The sequence below is a fragment of the Serinus canaria genome, chromosome 1, assembly GCF_022539315.1.
Source record: "Serinus canaria isolate serCan28SL12 chromosome 1, serCan2020, whole genome shotgun sequence".
NCBI classification, from domain to species: Eukaryota; Metazoa; Chordata; class Aves; order Passeriformes; family Fringillidae; genus Serinus; species Serinus canaria.
The window spans coordinates 73,966,675-73,985,499 of NC_066313.1; the positions used below are offsets into that span (position 1 = coordinate 73,966,675).

General features: G+C 42.4%; 1 protein-coding gene across 3 annotated transcripts in view; it reads right to left on the reverse strand.

The window, feature by feature from the left end:
• The window catches only part of ABCC4 (ATP binding cassette subfamily C member 4), a 141,765-nt gene extending 131,622 nt beyond the window's left edge, over window positions 1-10,143 (reverse strand). For all 3 annotated transcript variants that reach the window (XM_050971980.1, XM_050971984.1, XM_050971986.1), the window contains exon 1: window positions 9,961-10,143. In XM_050971980.1, coding sequence (XP_050827937.1) covers window positions 9,961-10,046 — 86 coding nt within the window. In that variant the 5' untranslated portion in view covers window positions 10,047-10,143. The remainder of the gene's footprint in view (window positions 1-9,960) is intronic.
• Between the last annotated feature and the right edge of the window lie 8,682 nt (window positions 10,144-18,825).

The following is an 18,825-nucleotide window of genomic DNA, read 5'->3' on the forward strand; positions in this document are numbered from 1 at the left end:
TAATTTTACTCAGTAGAACACCATTCCTCTACTTACACTGTTCAAAAAACCACAGGCAGGCAACAGGAAGAATAATGCCTCCTGCTGAAGGCAATTGCTCAATCCTGATGGCATTTGATTCCACACTACAGCCAAGAGCAGCACGTGCCGAGCACAGATGTGCAGTCCAGTGCAAAGTAACCCACTGAAAGACAACACTCTCAAGTGTACAGGACTGTAAGAGCCATCCAGTTTGTCCTTGATCCTTAAACACCCAAAACAACTTACTGATGATATGCCCATCTCCACTGAGGAATTCTTACAGCGTGCAGTAAATCCCTTGTCCCGCCCATCTCCACACTGTACCTACAGTGTGAGTGAATTTGAAAAAGATTTAAGGAGCAGAGAGATGGTAGTGCAGGGTAAAAACTGCCAGAAGTCTCAAGGCTATGAGCTCCAGTGAGACCTAGTGCAACTTGAGGGCTTCTCCCTTTTTTCCATCAGTTAAAACCATAACACTGAAAAGAGTAATATATTGCACTACAACCTATGTTAACATGAAAGAATGCAAGGAAAACCAATCCAGAGTAAGCAGAAAACTGCAGTAATTCATTTTGTGACTAATTTATTACAATGGACACATGGCAAAGACTCAGCACAAGCCCACATTTCTGTAAGGTTAGAGAAAAAAATTGTACAAAAACTCAAAAAAAATTTAAAAATCACCAATTGTTGAACTTTCTGACTAGTGTCCCCCACAACACCTATCTTCAAGAGCTACTGCTATGAAGATCTCAGGAGTAAAAAACCTTTTAACAGTATGCTGTATTAGCAGAATATAGTTAAAGACCTTTAGAAGAAGGTTAAACATTTTTCTTTTCAAATGATGGTGAGTCCTTGAAGGGCTTTTATCCCAAGAATGAGGTCTTCTGCAAACCCTAAGTACACCAAGAAGAGTTTGAGCATCACCATTTCACTGATGTATCCTGAACTTCATGCTGGAAGGTTTACTTCCAGACAGACAACTTAGCACATGCTCCTATTGAGTCATTAAAGTAAAAGTTTCCACCTGAATGCCACATGCAGATTATGCCCTGTGGAATTCTCTGCACTCACAGCAGAACTGAGACCAACCTATTTCACACAGCCCGCTGTTAGTCAAGTCACACATTTGTAACACACAAAAACCAACCAAGCCCTTCTCTTGCCTGAAGGCTCAGTTAAATTAGAATGCTGTCACAGGGCTGCTAGAGGAGGCTGACAAATAAAGCAAAAGCCTACATAAAGAACATCCCTGAAACCCCAACACAGCCAAAAAGGAAAACTACTCATTAGAGAGGTATGTCTTTTGTCAGAACAGAGATCAGCTAACACAGATCTCTTCAAAGAGTATTAAAAACAGCTCACAAAAAAATCAGCATTTGTTATGAAAACAGAACCTGTGCAAATTACATTATTCTTTAATAAGAAAGCTAAAATAATAACCTAAATTAAAGAAATGGAGGAAATATATAGGCAGTCATGCGAACCCCTCCTCTCACCTCATTGATGGGCTCAATATCAATCTATTTTACTGGAAGAAAAAGAGGAAGTAAGACTCACAGTGTCTTTCTGTATATCTTTCAGAAGAAGCTATTCAACTTAAATAAAAACAGGACTCCTTAGTAAATGTCTTTATTTCAAAATTCGCTAGGAATTTTGAAATTTTTTTTTCCCTACATATTGCTTCATTTTAGTTACTCTTTCAGAACACAAAGTTCACATGATGCCTTTCAAAGAGCTTAGCCCAAATTCTTCCTAGCGTGACCTACGCATAAAAATGTGAGTATCTGTAAGAATCCTGAGTACCTTGTGTTCTGCTGGGAATGCCTCTGTTCTATCAAAACGATTAGCTGATCAAAGACATCAGTCTGGAACCATGCCCAGAGTAAGTCCCTGGTACTGCCAGAATACTGATGTCACTTGGAATAAAGATTAAAAAAATAAATTAAAAAATCAGCCTATAACCTGGTGCAAACCCAGAGACAGCCCGCTGCAAAACAGTAAATCACAGTTCTGACCCCAAAAGGCTTTTCACCTCGGCAGCAGTACCTTGGGCTCTGATAAAAAAAGAAAGTGATTCATTTCTGAACCAGCAGATACACAAAGACCACAATATAAACATTCACTTCCTGCATTTCCCTACTCTTGGGCCCTGACATTACACACCCTTTAAGATTACAACACAGTCAACCAGCCACAATTTACTTGGTTGCTTAGGAAAAGCCCAATTTTTACCAACTGTTATGAGAGCAACTCCACCAAGATATTGGAAAGCCTTTAAGATTGCAGAAAAAGCTAAGACAGTGTTTGCTTACCCTCCTAAGAGAAGTCAGCCCCTTCTTCAAAGACAGCATGAAAGAGAAACAGGCCCTGCTATCCAAAAGGCAGCATCATTAAGGCTAGTCATGCTATTCTGCTTCATACATGAAATAAAATTTCCTAAACAAGAAAGCTTGTAAATCAATTTCCTATCATCCCAAAATAATTTCCTATCAGCCACAGAAGAAATACATTACAGATAGGTATATGAAACTAATAGCAGCATCCAGCTCAAATGGTTCATTAACACAGGGATGGGACCTGCTGTACCTCTGGGGTTGTATCATGTCCTGCTTGTAAATACTCAAAAAGTACCATTCTCACACTGCAGAGCAGGCTTGCAGAGCTTCCTAGAAACCCAAGCATGCAAGTTCTTCATTAACTGATAAAATCTGTCAAAAAACATCAGCCAAGAAGCATTTGCAATTACATTACAAAGCTGAGACAAATAAAAAATGTCCTAAGATCAAAGGATGTGTCTGTAAGGGCCCTGGGTGCACCCACAAGTCTCAACTGCCTTGACCAGCCCCACAACAATCACCCCACAGTCAATCACTTGCATATTACAGTACCTTCCTCTGCAGAAGTGCGAGATTTCTTCCTCATCAGTTTCACAAGAGCTTCTGCTTTATCACAGGAGAAGTCAGAAAAATCAGACTACACGAACTGCTTGCCTGATTAGGAAAATGTTTTCTTTATTTGTAATAATAAGCAGGAGTGTAATTTCTGGATAATTTTACAGTACCCAGTCAAAGCCACATTCAGTAGGCTCTCATCAACTAATTCCTTTAAGAGGTGGTTTACAAATTGCATTCTCCCCATTCCTCTTAAGCTTACTGTACATTACATTACAAGCATCACCTGTTTACACTCTGTCCAGTTATTTTTCAACAGTTGCACAGGAGAGTCTTTGTTTACTGAAATTCTTCTGTAACACTAGGATTTTGTCTCCCTTGAGCAGCTTGGAAGCACTACTTCAACAACTAAGCTGCAAAGTAACACTTTTTTTGTTTTTTCTTTAATCACCTACTTTGGTGATGGCTTTTTTTGATAAAACAAATGGAGTTTCTTCACAGAGGAAACCCCATTTGTTTTATCTGGGGTTTCCTCAGTCCAGAGGATCACTGCTGGCTTTCTGGATATACAGAAAGAAGGACACACACACTGAGAGTCTCCAGAGTTATTCTACAAGAACTCATAGATACCCTAGCAACAGTTTGTAGTCATCATGTGATTTTTTTTTTTTAACCTCTCCATTTCATATGTTCATCCATTCTCATTAGTAAGCTGCCTTCTCCCACTTCCCATTACAAAGGCAGTCATCCACAAGTAACAAAGTAAACAGAGTAAAGTCTGGTATTTCTTCAGATGCTTTTCAACTGTGTTTTGGTTGCAACTTCCCTCCCCAGTTTAAAGTGGATTAAAGAGCAGCTTTTCTCATTGCTTACAGAAGGAAAAAACAGGAATACAATTAAATTACTTCAAAGCCATATTAAGTCAAAAACGCCCTTCAGGCTTCCAGCTTCAATACCAACTGTATTAACCTCTGATACCCAGCTCCATCTCATCTTCCAAGCTGCTGCTTTTTCCACAGCACAGTGTGAGCAGCTGAGCTGCTAAACACCCTCTGATGGTGACAGTAACACAACTGGTATTTGACTACATTTATTGCAGGCTCTTTTCATACTGTTTATCAGCCAGGTACGGCATTACCTTATTAATCTAACACACTTCCCAGAATTTCAGACAGCAAGAAGAAGCACAGACATAGCAAGAAGAATGGGGGAGCATACTGCAAACAAACATTTTCTGCAGGCCTAGAAGCAGGGAAGAGAGGAGTGGCATCACCTGTACCTGTGGCATTTCAAAGACTATAATTAAAATAGCAATTCCAAACCCAGCAACCACTGTGGAGAAAAATACCAAAGTACGAAAGATTTGATGTAAAGGTCTGAAGATTGTGACTTATAAAAATAAACTTCAGTTTATTTTTCAGTTACTCATTAAAGAAGGAGCTAATGGTGGGAATTTCTGTATTAACATCCTTTCTGACAAGCAATGGAAATAGGGAGAATTAAAATGCCCAGTGAGTTCCCACTGTTATTAGAAGTGGTACGGCGCCACGGATACAAAACAAATAACATAAAATAGATGACTGGTCTTTTTTTGGGAGTGGAAAACCTTCCACTCCCAATATCTAACTGGGTTATCTCCCTCCTCCACTTTATATATGGCCTAGTTTTCTAGAAGCAGGATAGGGAAATTATTTTTGGAAAAGAAGACAAAAAAAACCACCATGACATAATCTTAATTTTGAAGTTTTGCAGGAATTAGAAGACGTTTTCTCTCATAAATGATACAGCAGGCTTTACAGAAGCATTCCAAAGGCAAATAGTCTGTATTTCATTATACTATAACAGTTCATCTAACTGCATATCTAAGCACAGATATTTACACTAGACAGCAAATGCTAACACTTCAACAGTTTATACACACTTGTTGTAATCCATATAATCTATTTAGCACTCTTTATCCACATATTTTAACTTTACTAGTTCATAAACAATAATTTTCAAGTATTTTCTTTTGCATAATACAGACATCTCACAAATAAACAAGCAAAACTTAAAAATTAATGCAGTAGCTCAGGAGAACAAATGATTCAAATTTGACAGCAGGACACTAAATAACTGATAAATTAACAAACAAGACATTATCTTTCAAAAAAAGTTGTATGTATGATCCTCAGTCTTTCTTCATCCAGAAGAAAGAGAAGCAAATGTGATTTCCATCTCAGGGTACAGAAAATGTGGTTTCTGTTTATTTAAACTGAAAATGCTTACATATTTCTTCAAAGTTTCTTACAGTACCACAACAGTCCTGCACCAGCAGGTAAATAAATGAACTTAGCTACCTCAGAGGTCTTTATAAAGTGGCATTACCATACAATTTCAGGCATTGACCATGGGAATTCACTAAATATCAGGCAAGATCCCAGGCAAGTCACAAAGCCTGATATTTTCATGTTAAGTAAATGTAAAATCCTCACAGCCAAATCTGTTCACTGACACAGTAAAGGACACGAACCAATTTTATTTGTGGCCCCGCTGGAGTCCAATTGAAATATCCAAGAACAAAGATGAATTCTTTCCATAACTTCTTTCAATGTGAGGCAAGAAACACTTGAAGACAGATAAGCAGGCAATACTTAGGCTGCCTCAGAAATCTAGTGAAATCAGTCAGTGGCCTTTCCAATTCTAAACCACAGGGGGAGAGGAGGAGGAGGAAGTTAAATAAGGTCTGTAGCTATTTACACTTCTACAAGAGAAATCTGTGACATGACTACATTTAGTCAGGCAAGCAGCTACATACTGCACAGTCCTCACTCAAAATCCTGGGACTCACATGTCTTACCCCATTCAATTCACACTTAAACCCAAAAATTAGGATTGCTTTTTTACTCTTCTCACCCACTGCACTTCACATCACACCCATGAAGAAGACTTAGTGGTTTTGTCATTCTCCTCCCCAAAGTATACATGTAGTAAGTAAAAACAGTGCTGCCAGACACTAACAGGTAATGCTAAACCAGTCACTGACTTATTCCTTGGAGTAACAATGCTGTAGATGCCTTGCTGCAAGTCTTCAGATTACATTTTAATGCTGTTATAATGACAATTGCCACATGTCAAGTCATGATGTGAAAAGGCATCTAGCCTGAGGATGATGACAGTGTTCGGTGCTCCAAAACACTCAAAGACTAGTCAAAGTCATGGTGAGTCTGTGACAGATAAGTAATTACTGTTATTATTAAAATGAAGTTAAAATTTTGTATGAAATCTAAAAGAACTTTAACTTCTTTTACTTCTCTGCACAAAAAATGCTGGATACTCTTTCCAGGGTGTTTCAGCTTGCCCTCCTTCTCATATTGTTAACAGCATAAAAGTTATTGAGTCTCTCAAAAATTTAATCATACCCTGTGTTTGGTAACTTTCCACTGAAGTGGATTTGATGTCCAAACAGCATAAAAATTCAACTGCTATATAGAAAAAACATATTTAGTAACTCAAGGGAACAAGTGCTCTGAGCAAATAAAGATATGCTTCCTACTTAATGAACATGCAAGATCAAGGATGGGTTAATAGCCAGAAATTAGAAATATTCTTACTCTCTTAAATTATTAATTTAATAATCTCCACCACTCACATCAGAAAAAAAAAGATGCAAAAAGTGCTATTCTCAACTGCATGGGGGCCTATAAGGCTTTTTCAATTCCTAAGCTTTCTACAACTGAATAGCTGTTTAAACATGAAAAACACAGCTGAATTCTCTCTTCCTTGGACAAACCTTAAAAAGAAAGCACACCCTCCTATCTACCCTTCAGAGTCCTCACTCTCACCAGCAAACTGAGCCAGCAGTAAAAAAACCAACAACCTAACAACACAGATGAAGTAAATCAGAAATACAAGCATTTCAAACTATAAATGAAATACCAGCCAGGGCTTTAAAAAGTTTGGTGGGCATGGAAATTGTGACTCTTGAAAGTCAGGAGTACAATAATACCTGAAACATCCAGAGGGCAAATTTGGGCTTTGATAAACCTCTGTTAATATAGCTAATTCAGTGATAGACACAGAAAACAAGAATATTTTGCAACTGCCCCGATCTTCACACTTCTGTCATGAATAGTTTTCATTCTTGTAACATTGCACAAGGGATGCATTATAAAAGTAACAATATTAACACAGAATCCAGATGCTCCTCTTTCCCATGAATGTACTGCTGGAGCATTTAACGTTCATCAAGCTCATACTTGCTGAAGTCACAACCCAAAATCAAGAAGACAAGCTTCAAACAATGGAAGAAGAATGTCTGTTCAGCCTACACACTCATTACCTGAGATTTATAACTCAATGAAAACATGACTTTTTTTTTCCCATGAGTTTGATCCTGTTTGCACCAGGCAATCATGTAGGCTTTTATTTTGTACCACTGGCAACAAACGGGAGGGTGGTTCCTCACAATGGCAAAACTGAACTTCTGGAGAAAAATACAAAATAAATAAAAATAAGAAGGACCTTTGCCCAGCTGCTTGCAATGCTGTATTTTTACCCTTATTGACAACAAGCAGCCAATACCTGAAATGTGGAGAGCAGAGCAGGCACACAACCACAGGGAGGGGGCTGCTACTACTCACAGGATGGCCTTCCTCAGGCACTGCTCCCCCAGCTCTCCAGGTGAAAACATCTCACAATGTCCTGTGTGAGACATCAGCTAAAATGAAGAAGGGCTCACACAGCTGAGAGATGCTACGGTCATTGTAGAAAGGGAGAGTAATTCTTAGAGTTACCCTTAGTTTTATAGCTAAATGAGAGGGTGTTTGAACACTTCCTGGATTTTATGCAGAACTGTATTAACTTGCAAAAAACTGACAGCCCCTGCTTATTCAATTTTACCCACAAGGCTCAACTTTGAGCCTTGTCTTTTCCAGGCTGAACAGTGGAGAACAGTGAAGTTATCATTTCAGCTGAAATTTACACCTAGAAAACACTAATGCTTGTTGACTAATTTACCGATGTTAGTTGTGATCACATGCACAACAGGTAAGAGACGAGACTTCAGAAGGCTATTTTCACAGCTGTGAATTACACTGCCAGAAAAGCCTGAGAAACAGGACACTGGGCAAATTCTAAAGCTTTACATGCTCCACTAAACCCTTTTCCAAATCAGAAGCCCTGTGGCTGTACACCACCATCTAACTGTGAAGTCTCAAGTCCCAGACGATGTCTGGACTTTGGGCAGACCTGTCATCCCCAAGCACAGCCTTCCACCTACTTTTCCATTTGCAAAGTAAGAACCTAAAAGCACCTCTGGGGTAAAAGGAGCCTTTCAGGTGCCTGCCTAAAACTAGGGAAATTTAAGGCACTTCACTGTTGCTGTTGAACGCTTCTCTGCAATACATGCAGAGTGATACAGAAGGCCTAAAAAAACAATGGTACAAGCAGTTCAGAAAGCTGGCTATGAGCACTGCACACTTCTTTTTCACATCTTGCTGGGTTGGTTTTGGCAGAACTACCAGTAACACCACAAGATTCCAGCAAGGGAAAGGGAACAGACCAAAAGCAGTCCTGGAATGCTACATGGCCAACTTAGGTTCATCCCATTCTGCTTGGATTTCACAACAAAGCTGTTTCCAACATAGGCATCCCTGGCATTAAAGTAAAAGTCAAAATGCTGAACACAGGGAGTTCTGCACAAGCATACAAGCTTCCTTTTTATTATTACTTATTTATTTTCTTTCTTCTTGCACATAGTACCTCTGAGGACACATCCTTGACTGAAAAACATGTTTCATTAAAATTTGTCAGGGTTTTTAAAATCCCCCTACCTTCCAAAGGGGACTTCTGCACCTGCTCAGAGCTGCTTATAGAATCAGAGAGTTTTTTATTTGTATTTCAGAGGCTTCCAAAAAAAGAGCTTCACCTGCCATGCCCTCCCTTCCTTCCCCCTCCTCCACCACACAACATGTGCACCCTGGTTCAGGCTGCAGCAGGTGAAGCAGGATAAGAGTTTTCTCTGGAAGTGCTCTTCCAAATGGGATCTGCTAGGACAAACAGGCTCGGCGCTCTCTCGTTTTACTTTGCACATATTTTCCTACTACAGCTCAAAGCAACTAAAATGCTGAGCTGCAATTCCCCACCTCTGCGTACAGATATATACCCACGCCGAGGTCCCCACTAGTAAGAGACCAAGCTCTAACTCTGGACTGGTAGCCGTAAAGTTTTGTGGCAACACCGCCAGCCTTCGCTCCGTGAGACCCCAACCCCTGCGGAGCGGCGGCAGCAGATGTGCGCGGGAGAACAGCCAGGATGCTGCCCAGCCATCCCTTACGCCGGGGAGTTCCCAGGCAGCCATGCGGGTCACAAACCACCTCACTGCTGCAGGGCAAAGCCTCACGCCTCGCCGGGATGAGCAATCCCTGCCCGCGACCCGTTATTCAAACGGGGAAGCAGAACAATGCCTGAGAGCATTGCAGCCCTGCACCCAGTCCCGGGCACGGCTACCCGGGCCAGGAAGCAGAACACGCTCCCGTCCTGCCCGCAGCTACCGAGGGAACCGAACACGTGCTCGGGGGGGCGACGGGGCCGCGCTCGGCGCCGCCCGCTCGGCTGAGCGCTGCCGTGCCCGAGAAAGGCAGGCCCCCGGCTGCGCCGTGCCCAGACCGCCGCCGGGGATTATCGCGGGCTGTCGGGTTCACCCCAGGAGACCTCAGCCCTCCTGCGAGCCGGGGCAGCCCCGGCCGGCAGCGCTGACAGCCGGGGCCGGGCGGCAGGTCGCGCCCGACCCGCGCCTGCACAGTCACTGCCGGTAGCCGACGGCGCAGCGGGGCAGCGCCGGCCGCCGCTTCCCTTCCTCGCTCGCTGCCTCCCTCCCGCCCGCCGCCGGCGCACCCGGACGCTCCGGGAGCCGCGCTTCAAGTGCGAGCCGGGGCTCGGCACTCCTGAGCGGCCGTGCGATGTGAAGCCAGCGGCGCTGTGCCCGGCGCCTTCCTCGCCGGCGGGCAGCCCGGCGCCGTGCCTCCGGCGCTGCCCTTCCCCCTGCCCTCCCCCGGGCGCTCACCAGAAAAAGAGCCGGGAGCACAGGTTGGCATCCTGCAGCGGGTTAGGCTTCTCCTCGCGGGGCACCGGCTCCATGCCGCCCGCCATGCCGCCCCGACCCGCCCGGCGTGCGGCGAGGGAGCAGGACCACGAGCGACTTCCACGGCTGGCAGACACCGCCGCTCTGCCGCCGGCCGGCGCTGTTTCCGGGAAAGCCGGCACCCCCGCCTCGGCCCTCCTCCTCCTCCTCTTCCTCCTCCTCCTGCCGGCCGCCGCAAGACGCCTCCTGCCGGCCCGGCTTCCCCGCGGAGTCTGAGAGGTGCCGGGCAGCGCCGGGAGCCGCTGCGCTGGGGCTGGCTCAGCGCGGGCCGAGCCTCCGCCGGAGCGCTCTGCTCCGCTCGGCCCCGTTTCGCGCCTGTGTGTGCCCCTTGCTGATGGAAATCATCTCCTCGGTGCAGCCCCAAGCGAGGTGCCCACCCGGCTTTTTTGGGCAGAAAAATCGGTCGCGAGTCAGAGTCAAGTCAGGCTTAGCGGGACCAAACGCCGTCAGAACGCTTGCTGTCAGCGCTTCTTCCCAGATGTTGCATATTCTTCTATTAGAAATCGAAAAATCAAACCAAAAGAACAATGTTTAGGAGGGGTTGGCGATACATAATAAAGGAGCTAATACATTTCAGGACGTGGTGATGCACTGCAATGAAATTGGCAGTTCTCAAAGGTTCAGCAAGTGATCACCAAACTCCTCTCCAGTCATGTCAGCAATGACCTGCCAAAGGGACCGTGATGAAAAGGAGTAGTGAAAACTGCAACGAAAACAGAAAGTACAGGACATGTGCCTGAAGTAACCAAAGAACTGTTAATCTCTGTGGGAGAATGATTCCCTGCCATGCTGTTATTTCTCTGCAGTCTCTAAAATCCAGGATGGCTGAGGTTGCAAGAGACCTCTGGAGGTCAGCTGGTCCAACCCCTGCTTCTTAAGTGCCATGCCCAGGCAGCTTCTGAGCATCTCCAAGGACGGAGACTCTGCAGCCTGTCTTGGCAACCTCTGCTAGTGCTCAGTCACCCCCACAATGTAGAAGTGTTTCCTGGTGTTCAGATGGAACCTGCTGTGTTTCAGCTTGTGCCTATTGCTTCTGGTCCTGTCGCTGGGCACTACAGAGCAAAACCTGGCTCTGTCCTCTTTTCATCAGTGTACACACTAATGAGACCCCTCTGAGCCTTTTCTTCTCCAGGCTGAACAGCCTGGTCTTCTCCCTCTCAGCCTGAACAGCTGTCTCAGCCTTTCCTCATAGGAAAGGTAACTAGAGTCCCTTCATCATCCTTGAGACCTTTCAGTCTCTCCAGTATGTCCATGTCCCTCTTGGACTCAGGAGCCCAGAACTGAATCCAGGTCTCCAGGGGTGGCCTCACTTCTGAGTAGAGAGGAAAGATCACCTCCCTCGACCTGCTGGTAAATACTCATTCTAATGCATCCTAGCATATCATTAGTCTTCTTTGCCACAAGGACACATTGCTGGCTTATGTTCAGCTTGGTGTCCACCAGGACCCCAAGCTGGGGTGGCCCCCAGCCCATACTGATGCCTGGGATTGTTTCTCCTTGGGTGCAGGACTTGGCACTTAGTTTTTCGAACTTCATGAGGTTCCTGTCAGCCCATTTCTCCAGCCTGTTGAGGTCCCTCTGGATGGCAGCACAAGTCTGTGGAGTGTTATCTGTCACTGATCAGCCACTCCTCCCAGTAATGTGTCACCGTCCCTGGTGGTCTTTAAGGAAAGACTGGATGTGGCACTTGATGCCACTCCTAGTTGACAAAGTAGTGTTAGGCCATAGGTTGGACTCAGTTATCTCAAAGATCTTTTCCAGCTTAATGGATCTGTGATTCTGTGATCATCAGTAAGCTTGCTGAGGCAGCCCTCTGCTTCATACAGATCATTTATGAAGGTGTCAGATAGTTTTGGACCTAATGTTAACAGCTGATGTACACCACTAGTTACTGACTTCCAACTCGATTTTGACAACTAATCACAACCCTGATCTCCTAGACTCCTGCCCACTCTGAGCCAGCCACAAAACAAACACGATTCTTATGGTCTGTGTATTCATTTCTTGTCCCCAGGAGCAACCAACCCTATCTCTTCCTGCTTAAATGTATTGACAGTGAAACTATTGACAGGCGTGGCATCTGACTTTAATTATACACATCAGAGTTGACATGCTGAGATAAAAGAGGGTTACTGAATAAATACTACATTATTGAATAAATAGCATCAGTTCATGCTTGAAGGAATGTCATAACCATGTGTCAGACAAATCCAGCTTGAGCTTGCTGTCAGTGAGCACTGATGGAGCTGGAAACGGCCTGCACTGCTTGTGCATAGATGGTGTGCCACAGAATTTCATGAACAGTAAGTAGTTCACCTGTCAACAGCTTTCTCTAGATCCTCCCAGATAAAAACAAGGGGAAAAACTTGTGGAAAGGGTGCAGTGGTTTGAAAGGGCAGGCTTTAGCAAAATTGTCCCTATATATTCTAGAACCTGGATAATAAATTTAAAGAACTTCACAAAATTTGTGAAGAAAAGTTCTGCCCATCAGCAAAATTTGACAGGTTTAGGTTTCTGTGAGAAAAATTTGTCTAACTCGATACTCATGAGTGAATTAAAAAGTAGGAAAGCATAGTGCAAATCCCAAAATGTCAATAAAGATTGGGTCAGGGAGAGGGAGAAAGGAAAATGTAAATCTTAGAGCTGACTTCAGCTTTGTGAAGTAGTTGTGCAATGAAAGATTACCCAAACACTTCTTAGTTTGGGGAAGGAAGTAGTAGACTATTCATGAACAAGTAATTAATTTTCAGAATGCAGGTAAAAGTATTAAAGCAAAATATTAAAATAACTTTTTTCCGGTATTATTGTGATGATGGGAAAAGGACAAAAAACAATCCTCAAGAAATAAATTGTTCAGTTGCCATCATTATGACTGATGAATGCTGACACCACTTAATTTTGAAATACATATTAGTGCTTACTCCTAAATCCAAAACAAAACACTTCCAAAGAAGTTTTGGAGAAGAAAAAACTAAAATGGAAAGGGAAAATAACATTAAATAAAATAAACCCTGAAAGCCAGATTAATTGGTAATTCTAACTGCCAAGTGTGCAATTAGAAGCTAATGTAGTAATAAAAAAGTGTGAAAAAATTGGGCAAAGAAGTGCCCACAAAAACCTGAGACTGCCCATGGAGAGGAAAGGGAAGGGAAAATAGCGCAGTAATGAATTTAATAATCCTTTTTCTATTTTAGGAGTCAGAAAAAGCAACTGCCAATTTATGCATTGAACATTTTGCTATGGCAACACTATTTTCATGTGGAGAGAACAAGATATGTAGCAAACTAATGAAAGTGTGACTTAGTAAATCTAAATTATCGTAGCCATATGGAAAATGATCTAGCAAAGCCAACTATTCAAAAAGGGCAATAGCCAAATTAAAGCAGTGACAACTGAGTTAAACTTGTTATGCATATACATTGTTCTGGGGAGATAAATTCAGATCACAGGGGATGTCACAAATGTGCAAACACATGAGTATCACTCTTCATTCAGTGCACAAGAAAGACAGTAATCACTAAGTAAGCTTTTTATCATGTGTGGCCTTACGCCTTCTTTACTGTCTTTTCACTTTGAAAACAATCAGATTAATAAGTTTCTCCATCTGCATTTTTAGGGCACTTACCATCAGGGAGTTCATAGACATCCACTTCTCTCAAAACCCTTAGAAGATTACTGGGCACTACTTTCCACTGATATCCAGATGGCAAATAAAACATGGATCTTGAGGTGAAATGTAGGCACTGATGCCTGTTATGCAAAAGGAACCTAAAGCTTTGTCTTTTGGGGGATGTAGCACTATAACCTTTCTCTTTCAAGCAAGCAACCATTGATTTCTGGGCTGAAGAATTTTTCCTTATCATATCCCAGTGCCTTGAGAATCATATCCCAGTGCCTTGAGATGAGCACTTAGTTGTGCTAAAACCAAGAAGTTGTGGATGAGTGTGTTTGAAGTCTATATAAAAGATTTGCTGAGCACTACATGGTATTTCTGAGGCAGTATTAGGGACAGAATCAAATTCAAAGCTGTTTGAAAGATGTTGGAGGGATTCATGTTCCAAAGGCAAGCTATGATAGCAGAATGAGAAGGCTTTGCATAGTTTGAGTTTAATGTTTTTGACTGAAGCCAGGCAGAAGGGCAAGACCATATGCCTGCCTGACAGCCCAAACAGGCAGCGTTGTATCCCACCACGCTGCTGGCAGGGAAGCAGGCTGTCCCACTGGCTGCCAGCCCAGCTTGTCACTACCCAGTGGCCTGACTCATCATCTGGCTGATGTATCCACTGGGGAATGGTGTTTGTGCTTCTGCAGTACAGACATATTGGCCTGTTCTCCTTCAGCTGCAGAGTGGAAATGGCAGTGCAGCAGAACCAAGCTGTAATTCTGCTATTTCAGCCTCATCATCAGCCTGTAATGTCAACAGTCTTCCTTGGATGCCTTTCCTATTTCTTCTTGTTACCACACTAGCCATTTCTATTTTCCCTATATCTTTTTCTAAATCCTCATATCCATCTTCTACATGCCAATTTGTGCTAATTGTGCTAATTCATTCTCCTTAAATTATGGTGCAAATCAGGTGCCTACACGTAGGTGCCCACTTACATTTTAGACACAGTAGGATATTCCATGCAGCCACAAGTTACCACTGCAGAAGTGTTCAGCATTCCTTTAATGGTGCTTTACCTGCCAATCCCATGGTGATGTCTCTGATGCCTTATAGTTGACTGTAGTTGCAGATATACTTATTTCCCTTACACAAAACTGAGTTAAAATCATTTCTCTATAGCAAATAGTTTCTGTTGATTATCTGCCAAGATAAGATTCAGACCAGTTACTTTCAATTAAATTGAATATTTGATGCTGTAGAAAAGTATCTGAAACTAAACTTGACTCACCTACCAGCTGTTCAGTTTCCCCTAACAATTTCATCTCTTGTACTTCATGCACTTAGAGACTGATATTTTTGTAGGATGACTTGGATGAGGTTGCAGCAGCCTTCAGCAGCAGCAGCTCCCTGTGCTATTAGTGAAAACACAGACTTAGGTATTTACAATATTGCTGTCCTGAGCTACACAGCCCTCTCTTCTCTGTTAGCAGCTAAAAGCTCATTTCACTCTTCTGCTCTCACCAGGTAACAGACATTAATCTTCCTGCTTCTATTCATTACATTTGCAAGTCTTCTGTTTTTTGAACCACATTTATAATATTGATAATACAGTTTCTGAAGACCAAAGTCTTTCTTTACATTCTCTATTATATGTTACAGCAAATCTTGCCCTTTATTTGCCTCCTTCCTATCCTGATCTCTCCGTTTTCTGGCTTAATAATAATGCACACAGACAGGGATAATCCCCAAGCAACAGTGAATTACAGTAACAAAAAAAAAAAAAAAAAAATTCAAGTAGTTCCAGGGCAAAGGTGAGTCAGCAAACAAAAACCAACCTGCTGCAATTATTGTGCAGACTGTGACTGATGGCCTAGGGAAATGAAGACTTCCCATCCCTGACTTTTAAAAACAAGATTGCTTCTGCAAGGAGCAGGGACCCTCAATTATCTTGTGGGTTCCTTCCAGCTTGAGATATTCTATGATTCAGGGATTCTATAATCTCTGTCATGATGTTTGCTCAGCCTCGGCAACCTAGTCAGAGAGTAGGGAGTGGATTGGCTGACCGTCTGACTTCTGTGCTTTCTGTGAATGCCATTGTCTGTGGACCCTCTTGACTGGGCAAGATTGCCAGGGTGTTACCATGATGTCCAGAAAATGGAGGGGAAAGCTCCTTTTTAAAACCACATCTCAGCCTGGAGGTGAATGGTTTATTTCAGTTCATGTAGATCTGATTCCAGCAATACTGTGCTCTTGCTCTATGGATGAGGATCTTATGCCTAAGAGTTTTGTCTTGATTTTCTAAAGAAAAATTTGGGACACAGAACACTTGTAAAACATAGAATTCAAATGCTTTGATAAGAAAACTCTATTTTCAGAAGTGACTATGAAGACATGTGAGAAACTACTAGCAAATAACATTCTTTGACTTGAGTTAGTAACATCTGTGCTTCTCTCAATGTTTTTCTCGATTACAATGTCCTTTTGCATTTTCCTTGTTTATTTATATAAATGCATTTTCCATTGCATGTTCTCTTTCATTTGTTGTTAACCTAAATGGGCAAAAGAGAAAGGAGAGACGTCAGAAGTGGAAGCATGTGTGTTCTCCTTTATCTTAAGAAGGAAAAGGCAAATAGTGAGCACTCACAAATTTATAAGCTACAGAGCAAACCAATCAGCAGCTCCACCATTACAGCCCAGATATTTCTGTTTTTTCTTGAAGCCACTCTACTTACATGCTAAAATCAGAAAAAAAGACATTGTACAGATGGTCAAACAAAACAAAAGTGTCTTTTCAGAAGAATTCTTTTCCCTCCTAGCAATAGCATGGGTAAGCAACAAGCTCCAGAGGGAGAGACATGTAGATCACTTTTCAGAATGAAACATCACTGTCAAGATAATCTGGATCCTGATTGTATTTCATTTGTCACTGCCAGACTGAAGTTTAATAAAATTAGTTTTGGCGATAGCAAGGGGACAGAAGACAACACAGAAAAACATCATAAATTACTACATAGACCTTTTTTCTTTCTGTAATACAGAGCCACAGAAAACCTTACTTAAATTGAGTGGCAATTTTCCCTAGTAAATTGAGTGGCTTCCTCTTAAATTCAGTGGCTTTTTCCCTGTTGGGGGTTACCAACTATGATGGGATTTTGGACATGACTAAAGTATCTTCTCTTGTTATAAGGTAAGTCTTCTGACCTCACAATAGAAACTGTATATGCTGTCAGTAGAGATCCTCAGTCTATACACTGTCTTCAAATATGAATGAACCTAAAATATATGATAACTGTTTTTTCACCTTTTCTGAGGTGCCTTGGGAGTATTTGCTGCCACCAATGGACTAAATGAAAGCCTGATGTCATCCAGCATCCTGGATGAAGATGGAAAAAAGCTAGAATACTGCTAATTGAGTAATATTTAGAGATCATAAAATCACATAAGTTTCAATAGGAAATGAAACACACTGCACACTTGATTTCTAACTTTGATAGGATCCTTACAAGGCAAAGTGAAATGCAAGTCTGTATGTATGTACACCATTAGCTTTGGAAACAGAAGGCATAGAAAGTGACCAGACATTCTAACAGGATGCTAAGGACAGGAAAGTGTGAAAAAAAAGAAAAATTTTTAAAAAATTATAATTTCAAAAATTTGCAATTTTTTCTTTATTTTTCTGCTGACAAAGGAGAAGATAGTTTACTCAATTTTCAATACTTTCCTGGAAAGCTGGTAAGCACCTCACACCGGGGTGTGAGGTGCTTACCAGCAAATGTAGACCATGGAATCAGAACACAAACCGTGTAAAATTACTTCAAACATAGTTACTCTCAGCTCTGACCAGCAGTCTGTCAACACTGTTATCACTTGGCCTTCCTTAGCTCTTGGCTGTTTCACCAGGGACTAGCACACATAGGTCCAAGGTGTGACTTTTTGGCTGGGTCACACAGAGTTCCCACTTTTCCTGGGGCAACCACAGTTTGAAAAGTAACAAAAGTTTCTCTGACACTTCTGGGCGCAGCTGTCAGCAGAACACCAATTACCTGCCAGCACAGAACTCCCAAAAGGCAATTTTTTTGTCCACATATCCTTGGCCTCCTCAATCCTATCCACACACCACTGGGCGTGGCCCTTATTCCTTAATTATTTCTTGGCAGCCTGACACTTCTCTGGGGTGTTTCAAGCATAGGTGGGCTAGGTACCAGGAATGCATTTTGTGAGTCAGAGTTTTACAAGATTTCTTATATAATAATTGATGCTAAAATCTTCCTTTATCTGGTAAATTTAAGCCCAAACACTATGAAGTGCTTTCTCTGAAGAAAAGAAGGCTTAGGGGAGACCTTATAGCTCTCCACTGCTACCTGACAGAAGGCTGCAGCAAGGTGGAGGTCAGTCTCTCCTCCCAAGGGATAGGACAAGAGGAAATGACCCCATGTTGCACCAGGAGAGGTTTATTTTGGATATTAGGAAAAAAATTCTTTACCAAAAGAGTTGTCAAACACTGGAACCAGGGGTGTGGTTGAGTCATGATGCCTGGAGGTATTTAAAAGTCATGTAGACGTGGCACCTGGGGACATGGTTAGTGATGGCCTTGGCAGGGTTGGGTAGTAGCTGGACTCAGTGATCTTAAAGGTCTTTGCCAACCTCAGCAATTCAATGCTCCTGTGACTCAAATGCTTATAAATACTGACTCACAGGCACCATGTATATGTTTTCCTGCATGTAGAGTCTTACAACACCTTAATCACTGTTGCATCTAGGTATCTTCTAGCAACATGTTAAATGTCATGTTTATTCTTGCTCTTAATCTGTTTTGGTTTGTTCTGCTTCAGGCTAATATGCTCACAGCTGTGTTTATGTTAGAGAAAAAAGGTTGGTGTAATGTATATTGCTGTTAGGGGAGAAGGCAGTGAAGTCTTCCTTAGTGCTCCCATTCCATGATTGTTTCTCAGCCTCAGACAAACCAAGGTGGAAAATTTTGTGTCCCACAGAAGGAGGCTAACTCTTACAGAGGGACACTCTATTTCCTCTGTCGTGGGAAGATGTTTACATTGGTTGCTGTGGCATTTATTTAGATCTCTGAGAAGATGCAACAGTGCACTTGGAGGGCAAGAACTGAGATCTTGCATTCAACAATAGTTTATGGAAGACATGGAAGAGAATAAAAAGCAGATGTGTTT